The sequence below is a fragment of the Rhinolophus ferrumequinum genome, chromosome 6 (genome assembly GCF_004115265.2).
Source record: "Rhinolophus ferrumequinum isolate MPI-CBG mRhiFer1 chromosome 6, mRhiFer1_v1.p, whole genome shotgun sequence".
NCBI classification, from domain to species: domain Eukaryota; kingdom Metazoa; phylum Chordata; class Mammalia; order Chiroptera; family Rhinolophidae; genus Rhinolophus; species Rhinolophus ferrumequinum.
The window spans coordinates 25520218-25543741 of record NC_046289.1 but is presented as its reverse complement, the minus strand read 5'-3'; the positions used below and the strand labels follow the sequence as shown (position 1 = coordinate 25543741).

At 46.6% G+C, this 23524-nt stretch overlaps 1 protein-coding gene across 9 annotated transcripts in view; it reads left to right on the top strand.

Moving 5' to 3' along the window:
- The window catches only part of RGS6 (regulator of G protein signaling 6), a 475600-nt gene that overhangs the window by 364873 nt on the left and 87203 nt on the right, over positions 1–23524 (top strand). For all 9 annotated transcript variants that reach the window (XM_033108137.1, XM_033108138.1, XM_033108145.1 and 6 more), the window contains 3 exons: positions 16949–16999; positions 19962–20068; positions 21319–21370. In XM_033108137.1, coding sequence (XP_032964028.1) covers positions 16949–16999; positions 19962–20068; positions 21319–21370 — 210 coding nt within the window. The remainder of the gene's footprint in view (positions 1–16948; positions 17000–19961; positions 20069–21318; positions 21371–23524) is intronic.

Here is a 23524-nt window from a genome sequence, read left to right as displayed (position 1 = left end):
GCAATAGGTTCTGAAGCCTTGAAAATGACCCAGAAATATCACCGTCATAGGAGGTAACAAAATAACTATGCTTTTCCTATTGCAGCTGCAACAAGTTACCATAAATTTAGTGGCTTAAAACAACACAGTACGAATGTATTATTTTATAATTCTGGAGGTCAGAAGTCTGAAATGGAGCTTGGCTAAAATCAAGGCAGAACTATGTTCCTTGTGGAGGCTCTAGGAGAGAATCTGTTTCCTTGGCTTTTCCAGCTTCTAGAGGCTGCCTGCATTCCTTGACTCATGGTCCTTTCTTCTGTCTTCAAAGCCAGCGTCTAGGTAGCTGGTGCTTTCCCCACCAGCTCTTCCTCTTCCCTTCCCTTCCTTCCCTACCCTCCCCCCCTTTCAACACACACACACACACACACACACACACACACGTGCGCACACGCACACACGCCCCTCTGCTTCTGTCATCACATCTCTTTCACGCCTACCTCTCTCTTAGAAAGATTCTTGTGAGTACACTGGTCCCACCTGGAGAATGCAGGATCATCTCTCCATCTTGAAGTTCTCAATCGTATCTGCAAAGTCCCTTTTGCCATGTAAGGTAGATAGTCACAGTTTCGGGGATTAGGACATGGACCTCTTCGGGGGGCCATTATTCTGTGTATCACCATGTGTAAATAGAGCATTGGGACTTTGAAAACTATGCTTAAAGGGAGGTGTCTCCACTGAGAAAGGCACGCTTTCTCTCTTCTGCTTCTCCTCCTTCTTCCTACCTGAAGCTCAGATGTGATGTCTGATGCTTCCGCAGAAATTTAGAGCTATAATGTGACCCTGGGGATGGAAGCCAAGCACTAGGAGTGTGGAAGAGAAATATTAATGTGTGGATTCCTGAGGTCCCCGTATAGCCACCTCCAGACTTCTTTTACCAAATATACTTCTATCTTGTTTAAGCCACTGTTATTTTGTTTGGTTGTTTGTTTGTTTGGTTGGTTGGTTGGTTGGTTGTTTGGTTGGTTGGTTGGTTGGTTTGGCTTTTCTGTAATATGCAGCTGAACCTAATCTCAGTCCCTCAAAACTATACACGGCTCTCTTCTGCATAAACCCAAGTCTGGCTCTCTCAGTCTACCACCTTCCCATCAGCATGGAGATGACCATCCCTGAGAAAATGTATTAGAAAAATGGACAGTGTTTTTATCATGTATTGATCAGATACCAGCCTTTCGTTCTGCCTACAAGCCGAGCCATACAACCTCACTATTAATCTGGGCTGTTAACGCCATTCAGGGCTTTGACGATATTTGACTACAATACCACCAGCAGGAGAAGCAGCGTGGGCAGGAGTGGGCTACTGACATATCAAGTTCTAGTCCTCAGTAACTTAGAATAGAGCCATGTGTCGGCCCCCTTCTTTAACATACGTGTAAATAACATGCAATAGCAAATAGCCACATAACTTTGTCCACCAAAGATCTGGCCTGTCTTCCTGTCAAGATTCAGGAGGGGCCCTAAGAAGTAACCAACTGCATCAAAAGCAACGTCTGGGCTGGGAGGAAATAGCATAGGTTATTAACTACAGCAAAGTGCAAATCATTGGTTTGGGCCACTTCAGTCTTTAATATGTTCATCAGATGTGTATGGAAAATGTGTGATGTGCCCCTTGCAGTGAGTCAGGGAGGCAGAGCTGAGGTGACAGGGGTCTCTCTCCTTACGGACCCCAAACGCACTAATGGAGAGCCAGGCCAAGCAATGAATGCCATAGACCCTCCTATTTTGTTTTATTATTTCTAGGAATTGTAAACTACATTCTGTGTTCACTTTCGGCTGCTATCCCTCACTGGGGTTTCCTCATGCAGCTCTCTCCCCATTCAGTACTTGGGTCCTGTTGTATTCTCGGTATTTAAGTCTAGCAATAGCTTTAATTCTTCACTGCCTCAAGTCTAATCCATGTTAGAAGTAGGGGCAGGGGCAATGATGAGGAAACAGTGCTAGAAAGGATAAATGCGTGATGGGTTTTATATTTTTTCTGTCCTTGTTCTACGCTTTCCCCACTTGGGAATATTCTCAGCATGTTCTCCCAACAAAAGCCAGCTTCTCTCGGTGTGGAGTCGACAGGTATGCCGTGAGGACTCGGCTTTGGAAGATGCCTGGCTCCTGATGACATTCCCACCTCAAAGTCTTCTGATATGGGTGGGACTGAGTGACTGTCCCTCAGAAGCAGTGCTGTCACAGCAGAGCTTGGCTGGAGCTTGGCTAGGCCAGCTCCAGAGGCACACAACATGCTTTCAGGGAGTCTGCTGTAATTTAGTCATAAAAAAAAAAAAAAAAAAAAAGGCCAGAAAACAAGTTTAAGCTTGTTTCTAATCAGAAGAGAACACGGAAATTCTTAGCTGTCTCTCTGGTCACTGTACAGAGCCGTCAGGTGCTGGAAATGGTGGTAAGTGTAGATGTATTTCCTGAATCGAGACATGAGCCAGAAAAGGGAGCTGGTGCTAAAGGCAGGTTCTGGGCTGGCCTGGCAGAGAGTCCAGTGTTTGAGCTCGTTTCTCTTGCTGTCCCCTGTGGCAGGAGAATGGAGCACCGTGGTCATCAAATAAGTCACAGAAGAGAGAAGCCCAGGCACTCGGGGTGATGGAAGGCATTCTAGATTCTGGAAGGACAGGCTTGGGTGCCCTGCCAGCTGTGCCGTTGACAGGCTGGTGGCTTGGTGCCAAGGCCCCTCTCTTCCCTTTCTGCATCTTCTCCTTGGGTGACCTCCTCCAGCCTTGAGGAACATTCCTAAACACCAGTGATTCCCAGTTAGTACCTCTGACCTGCTCTTTCCCAAAAATCCAGCCTCATACATCCAACGGCCGACTCGATGTCTCTACTTGGATGGCGACTGTGTATATCTATCTGTCTCACACAAAACATAGCCAACAAATGAACCCAGGTTTCCTCCCCAACCTGCTTCTCCATCTCAGTTAATCTAAGCCCCCCCCCCCCCATGCATCCATTTAGTTAAGCTAGAAACCCGGGAGTCCATCCTGACTCCTCTTGTTCTCACCCTCCCTGTCCCGGCCATTGGAGAGGACCAGGAGACCTGCCTCCGAGGTAGACCCTGAACCCTCTTGCTTCGCTCAGTGCTCAGCCTCACGGCCACCACTGAACCCAGCCCACATTCGATTACTCCAACCACTGAGAGTGGCTCGGGCTTCTGCTCTTGTCCCTCTACAATCCCTTCTCCCCCAGCAGCCCAAGGGATCTTTGAAAAACATACCCCAGGCCCCTCCCCTGCTCAGAGCCCTCCAGAGGCTTCCCTAGGGGGTGCAGCCCCTCCCTTTCCGGTCTCATCTCCAGTCTGGCCTGGGTCTTCGTCTCCTGTCACATGTGTCTTCCTCCTGCTTGTCCCCACCAAAGGGCATTAGCATCACTGTCCTTCTGTCGGGGATGCTCTTTCTCCAAATCTTCATCCAGCCACATCCTTCCTGCTGTTCAGGCCTCCATGAAAATCTCATCTTGCTCACCTCTCAATCCCCAGTCAACCTCTCTCCCGAGACCCCATTTTATCTTCATCGTTGCACAGTTTTTTCCTGTTTCTGTGTGGCTTACTTGTTAAATGTCTGACTTCTCCATGAAGGCGTGAGCCTCCAGAGGGCGGGAACTGTGCTCTCTTGTTTGCCTCTTCAGCGGGACGAACAGCATTGGGCACAGTAGGAGCTCAGTGAATGCTTTTTTAAAAAAATTTTATTTATTTATTTTTATTGGGAAAGGGGAAACAGGACTTTATTGGGTAATAGTGTGTACTTCCGGTACTTTTCCAAGTCAAGTTGTTGTCCTTTCCATCTTAGTTGTGGAGGGCGCAGCTCACCTCCAGGTCCAGTTGCCATTGTTAGTTGCAGGTGGCGCACCCCACCATCCCTTGCGGGACTCGAGGAGTCTAACTGGCAGCCTTGTGGTTGAGAGCCCGCGCTCCAACCAGTTGAGCCATCTGGCCACCCAGGAGCTGAGAGGCAGCTCATTGACTTCTTTCTGTTTGCAGAGGGAGCAGCTCGCTGGCCCATGTGGGAATTGAACCGGCAGCCCCGTTGCCAAGAGCTCGCGCTCTAACCAACTGAGCCACCCGTCCACCCTCAATGAATGCATTTTAGAAAGAACAAATGAAGAAACCATTAGGCTCCCCAAACCTCGGCTTCCCCCCCGGTGTGAAGTGGCAACATCTGTGTGAAAGCTCAGGTGTATCGTGACAGTGACTTAAGGGCTGGTCTGTGTGGAGCCCTTGTGAGCTCTCTATATCCTTATAGGTGTAAAGAGTCAGAATTGTGCAAAGCAGGACATCGGAGCAAAACCTTCCAGCCCTGGCTTCTGCTGAAGTAAAGCGTGCTAAATAATAAGCCTTGCCTGAACAATGCTTTATGGCTAGGCCTGTAACAAATGCTTTCTCTCCTCCACCTCGGTGCTGGGTCCTCTCCATCTGTCCCTCCAGAGCCACCCTGCACCCCTCTTGCCCTGCTCTGGCTCCTTGCAGGCTGTCACTATTGGCTGCATCAATGGGCCCCCTGGCTCCCTGAGTACGATGGAGTCAACCCCAGGGAGACCAGCAGGAGGTCAGAGGAGAGGAGGAGACATTTATTCCCTGGTAAACCTTGGTCTGACAGTGGCTGTGTTCTACTGAAGCCACGGCCACCCTCTCCTACAGCAACCCCCTCCTCCAGGTTCCAGTAACTACACTGGCCCCTCCCGCCCCGTCTGACCTAGTGGTGGAAACTTCTCTAGCTGATGCTCTAGGTCCCTGCTGCTTCCCCAGCCCTTAACCTGACCACACTTTTGTGCACAGCCCCTACGTCATGCTGCCCCCAGCTGTGGTGTTTACGGGGCTCCCCCTCAGGGCCTCACCCTCCAGCGTCCGGTGACCGAGCTGTCTCCACTAAGCATGCCTGCCTGTAGCTGTAGCACTTACGCTTTCCTTTCTTGCCTTTCTCTTCCCCTCTGATACCCCATCCTCCTACCCTTCAGCTCCAAGAGCTCCCCTTCACCTCAGAGGACTAAAATCACCTAGACACTTGCAAGAGAAAACACGTTCTGCATCTTGAAGACGAGTGCATGCGCTTCTCCCTTCCCCGGCTGGGTCTCGCCCTCTTTTCCTCAGCAGCTACTGCATCAGGCAGTCGGGATTGTTTCTAGCAAGTGCGCTCACGGCTGTTGATCACAGGAGTAGTGCTGACATTTGGCCTACACTCTGCGTTACTCAGGTTTCTAACAGGTAAAAGCCGTTCTTTCCTCAACATTTATCCTCACAAATTGTAAACTCTAAGCTTCTTTTTGTCATGGTTCAGGATTTTAGGGACGGGGACATATTACAGAAGTAATTAGATATCATTCAAATATGAGCGGGTTCGAGTGCACGTGTGCACGTGCGTGTGTGTGAGGTTGAGTGTGTTTTGCAGGTATTGAGCGGGTGTGAATGTGTGTGTGAGTGGAGTATGGCTGTGCAGCATGTGTGCTGATAAGGCTTGGGCAAACACTGGGCACAGATGTTGAGGTGGGGGTGAGGAGTGTAGTTGGTCTGTCGGGAGGCAAGGGAGGGCTGAAATAAGAGACTGGGGACAGGAGGAGGAAGCCAGGCCCTGCAGGACTCAGGGATCTCATTCCCCTCCCCCACACCCCAACCCCGCATGTGGGGTACGTTATTGATTTGAGAACCTGGCCCTCAAAAACTGGGAAAGGCAGGTGTGGAGGTCTGAACTGTAAACTCTAGCAGCTCCCCTCCATCTCAGGTGGCTGGCTTCACTTTTCTCTCAAGTCCTCCAAAGCCAGGCCCCAATCCCTCACCTAAATGCCTGAGGAGGAAAGGGATTTAGGGATTTCAGGTGGGCAGGGCGGGCAGTGCCCTGGTTTCTCACTGATGACTGGGCAGCGAGTAGCATCCTGCTGGCCCTCTGGTTATTTAGGGCCCTTGCCAGCCCTCCTCAGGGTCAGGACACACGGGCCTCTGACCATCTCCTGTCACTCCTGACACTGCTTCTGTTCTGTGGTCGTCAACCTCCGCACCCTGAGACCACCCAGCTCTCTGCCCTCGGCACTCAGGGCTGTTGTCGGTTGGAGTCAAGCAGCAGGAGTCCTAGGGAAGAAAGTGGAGCCCCGAGAAGCCCCAAGCCGCTGGCCCTCCCCTGAAAGATGGGGAGGTGGGGAGACAGTGGTGTTCTGCTGTCCTGCACGTGGGCCCTTCTGAGTTTGGGGGCCTCACTGATGGCAGCTGGGCAGGGATCCAGGACAGTGACTGGCAGCAGAAGTACAGAGGCTGCAGCCTGGCCCAGCAGTGCCCCACATACCTGAGGCCGACTGGAGGGAGGGAGCACGGCAATGCCGGCAGGAGCCATGAGACCCAGGCTGAGAACAAGGATGGAGGCAAAGGCCAGCATCCCGATGCTGGGAAAGCATGAGATCATTGCTCTGAGGTCATTTCTCTTTGGCTCTGAAGCCTGGCTCTTTTTCTGATTCATGCTTGGATATCAGCCCTTGGTGTCTGGTGCAATGCTTTGCGCATAGGTGGTGCCAGAGCACGCTGGTGATTTCACCTTCTTAGGACCTTTTCCTCTGGCCTAGAGAGTTGCTGTTTGATGCATCTTGACCTGGATATAAATGTTAGGTGTCACATGGTGCCCTTAGTGTGGTTGCGTCAGGCTGCTTTGTTAAGAGTCTTTGACTCTTCATCCACTACTTCCCTCCTCAGTCTATCTTTTCTCACTCGTTCCCATCGCTCCTGAGCACCTCCCTGTCTGAACCTTTTCCTGACAGTGGGGCAGCTGGAATTAAATACTCCCTGTCTCTGGCCCCATAGCACCCCACTAATACTCCCGTCAGAGCCCTTGCCACACGCTCATGCACCTGTTTGTTTAAGGACAGAGCCATCTTATTCATCGTTGCAGGTAAATGAAAGCAAATGTTCCAGTCAAAGTAATAGCAGTGATAAGGATGATCGAGTCAACAATTCACTTGCTGTGTGCTCAAGGACACGAGGCTCAGCCTTTTACGAGCATTAGCCTCATGTCCGTGCCTCAGAGTGCGTGTTTATCATATAGAAATTGACGCTTACAATGGGCCAGGCACAGCCCCCAGGTCACAGAGCTGTGGGAGGGGGACCCGGATTCACACCCAGGCTGCCTGCCTCCTGGCCGCTCCTTTGGGCGAAGCCAGACTAAGGGTTTGGCCATAGCTGGGATGCAGGAGAGATCTCAGGGCTCCTGGGGGTTCTTCTGATATTTTGCCTCAAGAACTGGAAATTGGGAGTAGATCCTCTGCTGATAGAGAAGATCCCAGACCGATTACTGAAAAGATGGGCTGATCTTTCTGAATGAAATGGAGAAACTCAAAAGAACCAAGCTAGAACAAGCTCTGAACTATCCATGAGGATGAGGAGGAGAAAGTCCTGATCCAGGCTGAGGATCTCTGCCCAGGAGATAAGCTCCAAGCCAGATTTCACTTTGGGCAGATGGAGGGTGTATGTGAATTTTAAGTGGGAAAGGAAGGAGAGTAACCAACATTCACGGGTATGCCCAGGGACTGTGCCAATGGTCTACCTCCATTTCCTTATTTTAATACAACAGAATCTGAGGTAGATTCTGTGATTGGCCCCATTTTGCAGGTGGGTAAATTGGGGCTGACAGTGGCTGAGGATTTCATCTAAGGTGATACGCTAGCAAGTGGCAGAGCCAGGGTTTGAACCAAGGTCTGTCTGATTACAGAAAATAAGTTCATTCCACCAAGCCAGAGCTCTGGCGAACTAGAGCTGGAAGTAGTGTAACACCAAAGAAGTTTTGCCCAAGAACCTGTATGTCCCAGACTCTGCTTGAAACCTGGCTTGCTCACACTCCCTGCTGTGCACGCATTGCCTATCCCAAGGTAGTGGCAGGTGTCTGGTGCACTTTGCAGGCTTAAGCCTTAAAACAAGCTGTGGACGCGTATCAGGGTTATTGCCCTAATACCTTGGTTAGATGGATCAGATTCCAGGTAAGCAACTGCAGCCTGCAGACCGGGGTATTGTCAAGTTTACCTCTTCACTCTCCTCTCTGCTTCCCTTAAGAAAGCCTTAGCCCCACAGATTAATTTAAATGTAAAGTGTTCATGAACCACACCTTAGATTCAAATGTGCACAAATGAGATGATCATTAGACGACCCTGGAAGGGAATAAAACTCCTGACTCCTTTCAGCCACTCGGTCCCCTCCAGCCCTCCCGGAAACGCTCAGCAGCCTTCAAAATATTTGCCATGCTCTCTGCTGCTACTGGACACCTGACATTAGATCACTTCTCCCCAAAGCCGCAACTCTGCTTATTTGTTTTTCATTTCTGCCTTTGGAGTGAGTGGAAGGCAGTTGTCAGTGACAGCCACCCTCAGGGAACAGAGGCTATACCCACAGTCGCTGCCACCCTCCATTTCCCTGCTCTGGGCCCAATCAATGCAGCCACATTCAGCCTTCCCTTTAATAAGCCGATCATCGGGCGAAATCCCGAATGCTCGCCACCTCACCCTGGACCGCTTTTGATTGACAAAACTAATCTCTCCTCCACCCCCACCTCCGCTGCTGCCCACATCCTCTTGCAAATCATGTACCGGGCTGCTGACAATTAGATAGAAGACTTGGTATCCGGATGCAGGAGTGTTATGAGGTTATGAATCAATCGTGGGGGCTGGGGTGAGATAACAATCCCGGGGAGCCCGTCCCAGACGCCTCGCCACAGCCCTCAGAGCCTCCCGCTTGATTTATGAGTTGGTAATAACCTCGCCTGGTCTCCTGCCCCCTATTATTTTTCATAATGCACACGGAAGCTTTACATTTCGGAGAATGGGGAAGCACAGAGTCTGAGCAGGAGGGGGCTGGGCTGGGGTGGGGAAGGCTCATCAGGGGTCTTCCATCAGCTGGTTGTCGTCCCCGCTGTGTGGGCTGAGGGGCGCTGTGGGGCGCAGTTGCCACATGTCCGTGGTGGTCGGCAAGCTGATCTGCCTGGCCTGCAAGAAGACCCTAGGGAGGTGGCCCTGACGGAGCCTGGTTTAGGACTGGATAAGGCAATGATGTTTGGATACCTCTGGGTTCACAATCATATTCCATGTGTCTGGATATAATTCCTCCAACCTGTTCAAAACCAAGTCAAACCGATGCAGAAGGCTTTCTGTTAAGAAGCGAGAATCCCACAGTGGACGAAAGCCAGTCACAGGGCAGCTTGAACTCTGCAGTCCTGAAGCCAGTGATTGAGCAGCAGGGACAGATGGGAGGGGGTGGGTGTTTTAGAGCCCCTGGAGAAAAGACTTGAAGACTTTTCCTTCCCTTCTACTCCCTGTTTTCTTCAGATGACAGCCAAGGTGGAATGAGCAAAGAGACAGTCTGAATTGCTGCCTAATGTTTTCTACTGTATTCATTTATTGAGATTTCTTTTTACAAGAAAAAAATTGTAACTTTTGAAAGACAATGTCAATGCATGAAAAACCCTGAACCTTTCATCTAAAGCAGTGGTTTAGCAAATTGCTCCCCCACGGTTGGTTCTGGTGAGGTTTTCATGGGTCACAAAAAATTGAGAGACATTTTTTAAATGTAGTGAATATGTATATATGGATGGATACATATTATATGATGTACATTGTTCTATAACTACAAGCCTAGGAACACCAAAGACTGCCAGAAGCGAGGGGAGAGGCATGGAACAGATGCTCCCTCACAGTCCTCAGGAACCAACCCTGCCGGCCCGTGGATCTCAGACTTCTGGTCTCCAGAACTGTGAGACAATAAATTTCTGTCGTTTAGACCTCTCAGTTTGTGGTGCTTTGTCACGAAAGCCCCAGGAAACTAATGCAGAGTGGGAAGTAGACAATGAACAACTGCAGTAAGTGCTCCAAAGAGAAGGAAACTTGTTCTCTACAAGTGAAAGCCAGAGGACCTCTGTGAAGAGCAGTGAAGCCTCCAGAGGGAAATTAGGGCCAAAGGGCTGCAGGAGTCAGCGCGAGGCAAAGGTGGGCTGGAGAAAGGGGAGCGGGTTACTGGCCCAGGGAAAAGCATGTGCAAAGGCCCTGGAGTGGGGTAGAGCAAGGTATATTCTGGGAGTGGAAAGGGGGTCCCTGCTGTAGAAGAGGAGAGAAGGGATGAAGAAGAGGCTGTCAGGTTGACCAGAGAACCGGAATGATGCTCAGCGTGTTATGTTCCACTGAATGACAGTGGTGTGCGGGCACCTGTTTTGCTTTCTGCCCTCACTTTCCAGGAAATGTACTCCAGAAGAGCAGGGCCAGAAAAGCTGTCAGGAAGGGGTCCTACGCCCTCAGGGAGGCCCCATCGAGCTGCTGAAGCTTGCCTGCTGCCACTCTCTCCTTTATTTCTCCTTCTGCCCAACAAGCTACCCATCTGCAGCAGACGCCTTCCTAAAGCATCAGAAGACATTTGGAATTCTCTAAGGCTTAAAATGCAAAAGCAGGCAAATAACACAAGAATTTCAAGTTTCTGCTCTTTCTCCCGCCCATGCAGATGACTTGGTTAGACAGTTGGCCCCAGTACAAGGTTCCTAAACCATGGACTGTATCAGGAGCGAATGTGTGTTCATGCTTACTCTGTATGAGGCACTATATTAGCTAGCATTGCACATACAGCCTTTCCTTTAACCCTCAGACCTAAGCAGCAGGTCCTTCATTATTGTCTTCATTTTCATATGAGGAAATGAAAGCACAAAACAGGTAGGTGACCTAATAATAAACAGGCCATTTCAGCAAAACCATGGGCCAGGCTTTGTGGTGAGGGCTTCATACATATAATCTTATTTTATCCTGTAAGTAGGTGGTATTTCCCCCAGTTTACCTTTGAAGAAATGAAGACTGGGTGGGTGATGGTGAAGGAACCTGCCCAGGGTCACACAGTTTGTGAATGACGTAGCATGAATTGAATTCAAATCTGTCTGCATTTATAAACACTGCGCTTTGTTGCATCATATGCTTGGTAAGCAAGTGTGTGTCTGTTAAATCGTCCTGCTCTTCCTGGAAAAACTCAAGCCCATTGACTGAACGATACTCCTCAAAAATGCCACTCGACCTGTCATCACACTAGTCCTTCCACCTGTATTTTCTTCTCTCTTTCTGCCAGCTATTCATTGTACCCACCCTCCGAAGCTCAGGTTAGCAGTTCTTCTTGCTTTCTCTGCTACCTAACTGTGGCACTTTTTATTGTTTTTTCTAATTAAGGCATAAAAGAAAGGTCTAAAACTGTAAAGGCTGTCCTACTTAGAGTGTTCTTCGATGTATCTGCCAAAAGGAAATAATTGTCTATTTACATCATAGAATTATTGTAGTAGGATCATTCCAAAGCTTGGAATATAGGAAGTGCTCAATAAATTATTAGCTAAATAGCATATAGTAGTAATTATTATTGTCACTAAATTAACTTTTCCAGAATATAACTTTTCCAATTATTCTTCTGTATAGTATTCAGAAAGTTATTCAGATATGATAAAGGTAGAATGGTATAGTGGAAATAATATTTGGTATGGGATTGCCTGGATTCCAACCTTGGCTCAAATAGGTACTAGTATGTGGCCTTGGGCCTCTCCGGGCCTAATCTTTAAAATGGGTATAATAGTCATTATACTTTACACAATTATTATAAAGATGACAATGTAATAACAGAGTTAAGTGCATAGCCCTGGCCTGGTACAAAATGGGCATTCGGGAATATTGCTTCCCCTTCGTGAGCGTTTGCCTGCACAAGGTACCTGCATGTGTGATGAGGTGGCATAAAGCTGCCCTCTCCACTCACAGATGCAGCTGAGACTTTAGCAGGGCTGTGAGAATCCAGTGGTGGACTGGGTTATAACCCTGACTGAGGGGTACCATAAACTCACTCACAGCAGGAACCATCTTAGCTTTGTTGGGCTCCAGAAACAGTCTGCTCAAATGGAAGTGTCTTTCCCTAGTGGTGAGGATTGGTAAGTTATCAATTACTTCAGTTATCTGTACTGTGGTATAAAAGCCACCAAGTTTCAGGTAACTTGAAATTTGCAGGTGACTAGAACCAGTCCTTCACCATGTTCACATAATCTAATTTGGGCTCAAATTGATACAATACTTTGGGAAGAATGCGGGGAGTGTTTCATAGAAGGATCTGCTTGAATTCTGACTCATTTGGGAGGAAGTTCCAGGTATCCCCAAGTCTTCAGGCGAGCTCAAAACACCTGAAAACAAAACCCACGATAGAACCCTTTCATAATAAGGGTCTCCTCCAAACCAGAAAGAGAATACCCTAAAACATTGGAAGATCTTACCAGCTGAGTCAAACCCAGTTTGTACTGGTCGTGAGTTACTATAACTTGGGAAGTCACCAGGAAGAGATCCCTGAGTCTCACTCTGCCCAAGTAAACAAGGGAAGAGTGCAGGTTGTCACGTTCGGTCCAGGACTGTGGTAGCAGCCTGGGAGCGTCTAAAGAAGGCCACTCTGAGGTACTGGGACCACAGATGGCCAGAGAGAGAGAGACCAATTTGAGGCACACGGTGAGCCTCCCACTCTTTACTCCTCAGGGAAAAGACAGCTTTGTGAGTCCTGCCTTCACTCCCCTCTGCCCTTTCCCTAGGGAACAGAAAATTCCCAGGCCCCAGGGGCCAGCAGGGAGCCATTCAAAGTTCCCCAAACCCTCTCTACTCGGTATCTGTAACCCCATTCTCCATACCCTCTCCACTTTAGTCTCAGAGACCAATTCTTCCCTCTCTGCTTTTTAAAAGGAAAAGTAGTTTCTCAATGCAAAAGTAATATACGAACATCCTGTGAACTCCACATCATAAGGAAATGTAAAGAATAGAAATTTCTCATAATGTGACCCAACCCTCTCCCTGTGATAACCTAAAGTTAGCAGTTTAAATATACTTCCAGAGCTTTTCTTCTGCGTATGTGTATATACACATACATATGTAATTAGTAGAGTATAAATACAAATATATATTTTCTATTGTAAAAATTTCATTCTAAAACATATACTGTTCTCAATATGCTTTTTCATCTAATACAGTAGGTATTCAATAATATTTATTGTAAGGTGAACCATAATTTATTTATTCAACCTCTTTCTAGAGAACTTTTGAGTTGTGTCCAAATACCCTTCCAATAAACATAATTATATATGTAGAAAAGACATAATTGAAATACATACATACAATACATACAGAAACATAAAGCATGTTGCATATAATAAATATATACTTAAATATACTAACAAACCACTCATGTTGTGGAGAAATGTTTCAGGTGCCCTCTGGTGTATTTCATGGATATCCCTGGAGTATATGTTGATAAATTAGCCTCAAAAGAAAACTTTAAGCCAAGTGTTTTAGGACCTTTGGGAATAAAGAGTAACATCCCACATTTGTTCCTAGTGTTTTTATATTGACTTGAAGTCCTTGGCAAGACAACGTGACTACAATGAACCAGAATCCAATAGTGATTACAATTAATTTTGGATAAAACAGAATAATAATCTGCTTCAAATTCTTTCTAGATCCGGAAGGAAAGAATGATTAGGGGAAGGAGGAAAGAAGGAAGAACAGTGGGAAAAGAGAAGAAGAATAGTGCTTTTTCCTGATGGTTATTTGCACTCTTCTTGTCTGACTCTACAGTGTAATCATTGTAGGTCTTTTAAGGGACATAAAATAAAGTATTTTGACAAATTTCCCTTCCTAACTTGTTCCTGAGGCTGAACATGCACCGATTTCCTTTCTGCCACCAGGCTGGAGGCTGGCCCCTCCTGGATTCATCCTCAGAGCCTAGAATCCCCCACGCCCAGAATGAGAGTGTCCACAGCATTGCTGTGGCCACAGCGTGTGACGGGTGGCAGGAGGTGGACGCACAGGTCCCCCGATGAAGACACTGGCTGTCATGGTGGCAGCACCAGGGACAGGAAACCCAGGCCTGTGGTCCCTGCTGTAAAAAGGGGCCTTTGTGACTTTCCCTTCTTTACCAAAAAAAAAAAAAAAAAAAAAAGTGCTTAAATGGGATCTTTCAGTTCTGTGAATGCAAACTCAGGCCTGGTGAACTAGGGAGACAATTAGGCCAGACACTGGGCACATAAAGCCAAAAGGGGGTAGAAACCCAGACAATGGTGCTGAAGGTTGGGGTGGGATGGAGGGGGAGCGGATATGACAGCAAGGAAGGAGTTTCAATGTGAATGAATACTAATTAGTGACATGGATATTAATGATGACAGTAATTAACAAGGGAAAGGAAGGGCTGTCATTGTCCCAGGGTGAGTAATCAATCTTGGCAGGTGATAAATAATGGCTCAGCCAGCTCAGCAGAAAGATAATCCGCCTGCCCGGGGGAGAGCTATTGCTGATACTGGAAACCTCGCCGTTTCTAGGCAACCCACAAAAAAGAACTATTTTTCTTTTGAGGAAAAAACAGGTTAGAGTCACTCCCCCACCCCCAACTTGGGATTACAGTTCTTATTTGATTTGTGCTTTGTTCTTCATTTCCTAGGACAAATGTTGAACTTGTATAATTTGGAGGAAATGGACCCACACTCACAAGTACACACAGATATACACTCCCCTTTCTCTCAAAGAATGTGAATGAATAGGAGTGTTTTAGATCCAAAGTTTAACTCATAGATGCCAGTCCAGAGCACAAGTGAGGAAAAGCTTAGAAGTCTTGCTTTTGAGGTTGAAATGGGGGGGTCTTGCAAAACCATATCAGCGGAGGCTGGTCCTGTGGGGAGCACACAAAGCGTGGGGATGGGGCCCTGGTAGGTAACTGTAGGTTTCATTGACCTTCCAGAAAGCCAGAGGGAAAAAAATATCTAGGCACTCAGGCCTGTACTGGTCTCACTTCTGGCAACCAGTCCCATTTCTGAGAAACTTTATTTCTGGGAAAAGGGCAATAGTTAATACTTTCTGCAACTCTCCAGTCTTTCAGCTGGGAAGCTCCCCCAGGAGAGCAATTGGCAGTCCCTTTGCCTCCGACCCACAAGACTCGGGTATCGAGAAATGGTGCCCTTTCAGGCTGTTTTCTATCACACATCCCATCCTGAAGTGACAAAGCTGCCTTCAAAGGTCTGCACCGGTTTAATAAAGGTGGATTGATTGAAAGTTCAGAACCTTCCAGAAAACTGGATTCCTCTACTCCCCTCTGAACTGTGCTGCCCTAAGAACATTGGTTCTAGGTGCCACATTTTTAAAGGGAGGCAAACAAAAGGGAGCATATTCAGAGAATTGTGACCAAAATGGTGAAGGACTCCAGGACATGTCATGCAAGGAAAGAGCTGAGGTATGCAGGCATGTTTTACCTGGAAGGGGGAAAACTCAAAGAGATGTTAGTAGTGTGTTGGACTATTAAGACAGCCTCACAACATAGAGGAAAAACTGAGCGTTGCTAGATGGGGGTGAGGGGTGGGGATAAGGGGAAAGGTGAGGGATTAGAAAGCACAATCGGTAACCTCAAGATGGCCACGGGGATACACAAGTCAATTTGGGGAATGTAACTGATACTGTTGTAAAGATTTTGAAGGGTATCCAATGGACACTTGTCTCATTAGGGAGACCACCTCAGGGATGATGTAGATGCCTGATCACTGCACTGTACACCTGGAGCTGAAGCTGAACAATCATGAATGTCACCTACAATTTTATGTATATATATATATATATATAGTTACAAAAAGTGGAGTACAGCATTAGGAGTAGAGACAGTGGAAAAGTAACTGCTGTATGTGACGTCAGAGGGGTAGTGGATGCGGGGAGAGGGGTTGTCACTGTGTGAGGGATATAAATGATAAATGTCTATTACATTGTTTTGTACACCCGAAACTAATTTTTTTTAAAAAAAGACTGTCTCACAGAGTGAGAAGGTCTGGGTTTGTTTTTCTATTGTCAGAGGGCAAAACTAAGGCCAAAGAGAGGAGATCAGAGAGAGGCAAGTTTCTGCTCAGAGAAATCACAGACAATGTAACTGGAACAGTTGGGGGACAATTTGTGAGTTCCTAGGTACTAGGTTTTTCTAAGTGGAGATTACGGCACCTGTTCTCCAGGATATTGTGGACTGGGCTCCTGTATTGTCTAGGGTTGGAATAAATGAGCTTTAGAAGTCCCTTCTGACTCTTAAAATTTTTAATTAGTTAAGGTAATACTAGATGACAAAACAGGTAAGCCCCAGAAATCTGGGGCTTAACATGACAAACATTCAATCCCATCAGAGCCCAAAAGGGGCATCAATTTTCATGGTTGTTCAGGAGCCCGGGCTCCTTCTACATTGTGACTCTGCCCTCCCCTGGGCCCTTAAAATCCTCTCCCTGCAGCCAGCAGATGGAGAATGAAAGGTGTGGAGCTGTGGAGGGTCACATGGGAATTTTTACGGTCCAGGTCTAGAAGTGGCATACATCATTTCCACTCACATCCCACTGTTAGAACTCAGTCCACACCAAACTGCAGGAGAGTCTGGAAATGTTAACTAGCTGTGACCCAGAGAATAGGTGAACACATAGAAGTTTCTCCCACAGACACAGGGGTACTTTTTTTCAGGGTGGCCCCACACCAGAAGAAATGAGAGATTTATTTTCAGGACGCTGTGAGGCCACCTGTGTTGATCAGCCCTTGTCAATCAGGGTAGGGAGCTGAAGAGCCTCTCTCCCCACAGGAAATGGTGTGGGGCCCAGGTGTGATAAAACTTCACCAGCCTGATTGGGGAAGTCATCAAAATCTGTATTTGCAGAAAGTGCCCTACAGACGTTCCCTAGAAATGTGGACACAAGATCATTCTCAGACATCAGAAGTGGATGTTTTTTGGAAAAATGGGATTGTGACTGTGGAAGTGCACCGATGGGTGGACAGAGTTGGTTAGGATGGAAAAATCAATAGTACCCAGCTCTCCAGGTGTGCGCTAATTAGAAGTAGGAGTCTCTTAGGTAAACATGTTTCTTCTGCCACAGGGTTTAACACCCATGAAGTCTTCAGTTGAATTGCTTTGTCATTGCAGGTACTGACATTGTGCAGTGGCTTATGAAGAACCTTTCCATCGAGGACCCAGGTACTTGACCCTTGACCTTTGACCCCGACTTTATCCCCTGGGTATCAGTAAACATCCCATAACCAAGTTCCAGACTAGATTCTCCTACCTTCCTGAGAACTGGGCTTATAAATGTGGAATCACTCTACTTACAAATGAAATTGGCTTATTTTCTCCACTGAACACCTATCTTTAAATTTAAATCACCCTTTGAGAAAATGAGCAGCCATTTAGAATGCCGAAGAGCCCAATACAATACTGTGTGAAATGAGATGAATTCTCGTTGGCCACAGCAATTAAAGATAAGTTGTAGCGCTGTCACTAGAGCCGGCTCTTAAAATCAGATTGCCTGATCCATAATTAAGATGTTTAATTATTTGCTAAGATGCCTTCTGTTTTCTGGTTCTGTGAGAAGTGAAAGAATGATTTTTTTTTCCCCAATTTTATTTGTGCATTTCAATTAGGAAAACCTTACCAGAAAACAACAACAAAACCCTGGCCAATAAAACAATTTCCAAATCTGTCCTCCCACCAGAAAATAAGCAGTAAAATTTTTTTTCACAGCATGATTAGAAAATGGGGTGTTCCAGAAAAATGAAAATTCTAGATAAGTGTAGTTTATTATCCATGTGTTGAGGGTTAAAATTGTAATGAATTTATTACACACTCCCTATCTTAACTGAGTATTCTTGATGCCTATATGTTGTATTTATAAATATCCACAAATGTATTCTGATGTTCTTAGGCTTGAAACCTATTTGCCCCAAACTAAATGGCTTCCAATTGCCATGCTTTTTGAAGATTTTTTTTTCAAGTACCCTTTCTAGGTATCTGACCTTCAGCTGTGATTTCTTGCTGGAGTCAGTATGTCAGCTCAGGCATTCCTGTATTTCATTTAATCTGATGCTCCTCATTTACTATTGACTATGAAACAATACAGTTTATGTAGAGTTTGATTAAATATAGTTGCCAGAAATCTGAGTGCCAGAAAAGCAGGTCATTAATAGAAGTGACACCAGCTTTTTTTTCACCACCTTGATTAATGGCCACGCTCATGACTAGTGAAAATTCTTAATTCCGGTCCAGTTCTTAATCCACAGGGGAAAACTATACATGCTAATCCTTCAAGGAAAGAACCCACACCAGCTAGCCTATGTGTTTCCCTTATGCAGCCTGGACTCCTGATTCTTCACTTATAAAAACGAAACTGAATGAGTCTCCGCCAGTTTAGTCACATGTATTTAAAGTCAACATGTGTTTTGATTAGGATGCTAAACTCAGGAACACCTTTCTTCATGGTGGTCCTTTCTCTTTCTCTGTTTTCTTCACCCTTCCAAAATAATCATTGTGTTATTGACATATATTTTATTATTATCAATAGTAGCAGTAGTAGCAGTAGTTAGTAGTAGTATCCTGAGAACCCCAAACCAACTAGTGGTAGAATAGGTTCAGGCATCTCCTGACCCTAGTCTGAGACGCTTCTGTGAAAGGTGCAGCATGATGAGGGACATGTCTACGAAGGTCTGTTATACGCTGGTGCCCTTGGGAGGACATCCAGGTGTTGGGAACTGTCTGAGCTTCTGAGAAATGGTTGAGCAGGAGATATTAAGAACAATTTACCCGCTGGGAATAGAAGGGCGGAAACGAAGCAAACCAAGGCCCTGGGAAGCCAGGCGCGTCTAATTACCTCTCCTCCCTCCCTTCCTTCTTCCCATCCGCCATATTTCTAGGCAAAAGCCCTTTTGCTCAGAGAATGAAGTGAGACTTCCAGCTCCTAGATTGGTGACGTGAAAGTCACCTTCTTACTGGATTTTATTCTTCCTTTCCTGGGAAAGGAGCAGTAGCAGGTGATAAAACTTCCCTTCTTTGCTGGATTCGTGATTCTTGAAGCATGTTGACTTTAAAAAGCAAAATGGTCATCACTAAGCAAGTAAAATAAATCTCCATTTATTTTGATTCCACCAGTTACAAGGGCACGTTTGTTCCAAAGGAAAATAGGTGGTTCTGAGTAAACAAAATGCTTGGATTCTACACAACCTCAATACAACCTTGCAAGTAAAGCCAAAACAAGCCACTGTAAAAAACTCAGCACTTATGAAATTAATAATTCCTAGAGACTCCTGTCCATGTCAGTAATTTCCATGTCCAAAAATGAGTTGTTACCCGTGAGAGCACTTTTATATTTGTGAAAGATTATCATGTGAGGTAGAACTGTTTAAATTTATTAATATTTTTTCATAGCTCTGCTCAGAGTAAATATAAATTTGTGAAGATTTGTGTGACTCTATTTATGATTGGTGCTAAAGTAACAAAGCAACAGGTTAATTGTGGCAAAAATATATAAATATTTTTATCAGATTGGCCTCTCTATGCCACTTCCTACTACGCTGCTTACCACACAAATGAGGTTTTGCTTTCTGTCCGTAGGAGAAGGGCAATGCCCTCCTCGTCGCTGGTGGGACTGTCACAGCCAGGAATGCAATGGGAGTCCAAAGTCTCCGTGGGCAGTGAGGCTGGATGCTCATTGCTGAGGATGATAAGAAATGATGAAAACATAAGTCAGGGCTGCCAGCACTTATTGAACACTTACCCAGCAACAGCCACTGCGAAACACTTCATGTGAAATAAATCAGTCAAGTACAGGTTTATGTACACCAACACTCATGCTCTTAACCATGACGCTAGGCTTTCTTCTGGAAGTCTTGGGACAGGGGGAGGTGAAAACAATGCCTGACTCTCGGAGCTGGGATCCAGAGGCATCCCAGACACAGGGCAACCCTTCCCCACCATTAACACCACCCCTAGCCTAGTGCAATCATGTCATGAAGTTATCAGTCAGTCAGACAGTCACGCAGTTGTCTGAGGGTGATGACAGTTGACTTCCAGTTGCCTTTCTGCTCGCACAAGCTTATATTTCTGCTAAGTAGCCCTGCATTCTGATGGCTTCCTAATTACTTCTCTCTCCTATGCCTCACGCCCGCAGGTGAAGCAATACACTTGGGAAGCCTTATAGCTGCCCAGGGCTACATCTTTCCCATCTCGGACCATGTTCTCAGCATGAAGGATGATGGCACCTTTTATCGTTTCCAGGTAGGCCTGCCAGCTCCTCTTCCTGAAGAACTTTTTCTTCTCATCATCCTCTGATCTCAGATTAGAACCACATTAAAAAAAAAAACGCAAAACCTGAGGGTATTTAAGGGAGCAACCTTATCTCTCACCAGTGCTGGGAACACCAAGAAAACTTTTGTCTGGGCCCTTTGTTGTTCCACCAAAATAATACTAAAAAGCCCTCATGGAGAACCTACCATTTGTTGGGCACTTTACACGTTTCCTCATTTATTCTGAAGAACAAACATTTGGGAGGCAAATATCACCCATTTTACAGATGGGAAAACTGAGATGCTCAGAGAATTAAGGGGACACTTAGCAAATCTAGGAGATAGCCTTGGTTTGAACCTAGGTCAGCCTGATAGCAAAGTCCTGGAACTTCTACTGGATCATGCCACTTTCCTGGTGTGAAGTTCCTGTTCGCCACCTACTAACCCTTCCCACACATTTTCTCAAGTCCTGTCCTAGATCTGGGGCAGAGGAAAAGGTTTGGGAGTAGAGTGGTTGAGACAGGGTCAAAGGGTCTTAGTCTGCTGGGACTGCTATAACAAAATACCACAGACTGAGTGGCTTAAACCACAAATATTTATTTCTCACGGTTCTGGAGGCTGGAAGTCCAAGATCAGGGTTCCGTCAGGGTTTGGTTTGTGGTGAGCACGCTTATCCTGGCTTTCAGACAGCCACTTCTTATTGTGTTTTCGCATTGGTGTTTCCTCTTATAAGGGCGCTAATCCTATGGGATCAGGGCCCCACCCTAACGGCCTCCTTTAACCTTAATTACTTCCTAACTCCAGATGCAGTCACACTGGGGGTTAGGGCTTCATCATATGATTTGGGAGATGGCGAGGAGCCGCCCTTCAATCCATAGCAAAAGGATAAAAGGAACTTGGGGCTTGTGTGCCCAGTAAACTGTGCCAAGCTAACTTTTGTAGTTAGGCTTCTATTATCTCAGGATAAGACATTTTTGCCCTATACACTAAGCTTCTCATTTTTGCGTTTATTTTGCCTACCTGGATTCATTTCTCAACACCTAGATTAAAATGTTGAGTGGCCTCAGCTGTGTGGAAAACAAGAGAGGGTTGGGCTGTGGTGTCGGCATGAAGGACATGGGGACAAAGCCTGTCCTAGGGAGGGGTCATCACTGGGTGCAGGGGAGGGCTGACCCGGCCCCCAGGCAAAGGAGGGCAAGTGCTAGTATGCCTCTGTGTCCTGACACCTCTGCTCTTTTACAGGCTCCGTACTTCTGGCCTTCGAACTGCTGGGAACCTGAAAACACCGACTATGGTGAGCAGTGAGGCCACAGGCCACACTTAGTGTTACTCTTGGGAGTGAAAAGACCAGTGCTTGGTGTCTGGTGACTGGGGTGCTCGAGCTGGAGAGTCTTAGCCTGCTCCGTTCTTCCTCATACTGTTGACATGTATGAAAAATCCTGTTCCATATCATGGAGAAGGGCAGAACACACTGAAAGATGCAGCCATTGGAAGGGAAGGGCGGGGAGGAAGAAAAGTCCACCGGTATCAAGGCTGGCCCATGTGCACCTGGTGTTACGGCCGTGGAGAACTGACGTCCCACAGTAACACTGTAGGACAGTGGCTAGTGGCTGTTGTCCTGGGGCCGCGTTTCGTGGAGGGCTAGATAAGGAGCCACCTCCCCCTGACCCTTTCTATTCTCGCAGACTTGTTAAGATGTATTACTATCTCATTAGCATTTTTGATAGTTAGAAGTTAGGGGGAAATAGAGAGAGACCAGGGAGGGGGATACAGAAGTTACCCTGGACTGGGAAAATAAAGAGTGGGTGACGTTGGGAGCTGGGTAAACAGGTAGTTACCTCTATAAAGGCAGGGATCTAGTAGTCTCTTGCCATATACTCTCTGTGGAGACTTTACTATTTCTATGTGCCAATCTTCCAAAGGCGTTACATTGTCCCCCTACTTCAGATAAAGAACCTGAGACCCAGAGAGGCCACATCCTCGCACCTATCTCACTGTATTCTCCTTGTCTGGAAGCTTCATAAGGGTGGGGCTGGTCCGCATTGTTCATTCTCATATCCCCCAGAGCGTGGTACATGCCAGAGGCATACTTGGTGCTGAGTAAATATTTGCCGATGGTTCTGGTTCTTTACTAAATATGATGAGCCCACACTCAGTAGAGGCAGCAGAATTTGAACTCAGATCTTAGTGGCTCCAGGGCACATGCTCCTTTCATGGTCCCGTGCATGGCATCATCACAGTAGCACCTGCCACTTTCCCCAGCTTCCTCGTCACTGACTTAGCTGCCGGGGCACTCCACAGTGGCTCTCCTTGGCACTGGGATACTTGATGAGACCTGCAGTTTCTCCCAAGGCTCTTTACAGGATTGTTTGCACAGGAAGACAGAGGCAGCTGGAGCTGGGTGGTGTTCCCAGGAGGCTGTCCGGGAGACCTGGGTGATAAGCTACACCCTTTGGCTCACGTGTTTGAGGGAGGGGTAACCAGCCATTGAAAGCAGTCCTAAGGATGGAATGTGGACAAGCCATTGCCTAATAAGGTTCTGGGTGTCTTGTTTCCAAGTCTGGAAACCGGCCCTTTACAGAGGGCAGGCCCCTCTGATTGTTTCATCAGCTGTCTGCAGGCACCACTGTGAGTCCCTCCCGAACTGTGCTGTGCCCTAAATGATGTAATAAGTGGGGCCAGCAAGTCTTCTGGCTCAGAACTGGAGCTGCATTTGGCTGCTCATAAAACATGTGTTTCTGGGGCTGAAATTCTGCTCACAAAAGCCCGGCTCGGAATTTGAATAATTGTAGCTCAGTTTCATGCAGCAGCCGTGTGCCCTTGTGATTGTGAAAAACCAATATTTTTCCAGGCCATGTTGAGAGTGGGAGGGTGGTGGGACCAGATCACTGGGCCCAAGAAAGATTAAAATACTTCCTTGAATATAAAGCTTAGGCCATCTGACACTGCATGCCGCAGACATGATTTCCCTTTCTCTACAGCTGTTCTCCATTTCATAATTTTAGTTATAAACCGGGATAGAAATAATAATTTATATCAGATTCTCATTAAAGCAAAATTATTTTGCATTCCTGTGCCTCAATTTTGGCATATCAGATGGAGAAGTCAAGGCACAGGATTCAGAAGTACTCAGCAGCATTTCCAAAGCAGTTTAGTCAGAAAATCAGTAAGTGTTTACCAAGAAAGAATTCAGCACAGTGAGCCCAGGGTTCACTAGCTCTACTAGTTGGTGGATCTTGGCAAGTTACTTCGCCTCTCTGTGCCTCAGAATCCTCATGTTAAAACAGAATAATAACAGTACTTGTCTCCTAGGGTTGTTTTGTTAGGATTAAATGAAATGCATGTAAGGTTTGGTGGGTGGCACGTAGTAAGGAGTCAATAACAACCATGGTTGGTATTATTATTATTACTCCCAGGGTGATGTTTGATCTTATTGGTTCTGTCAGAC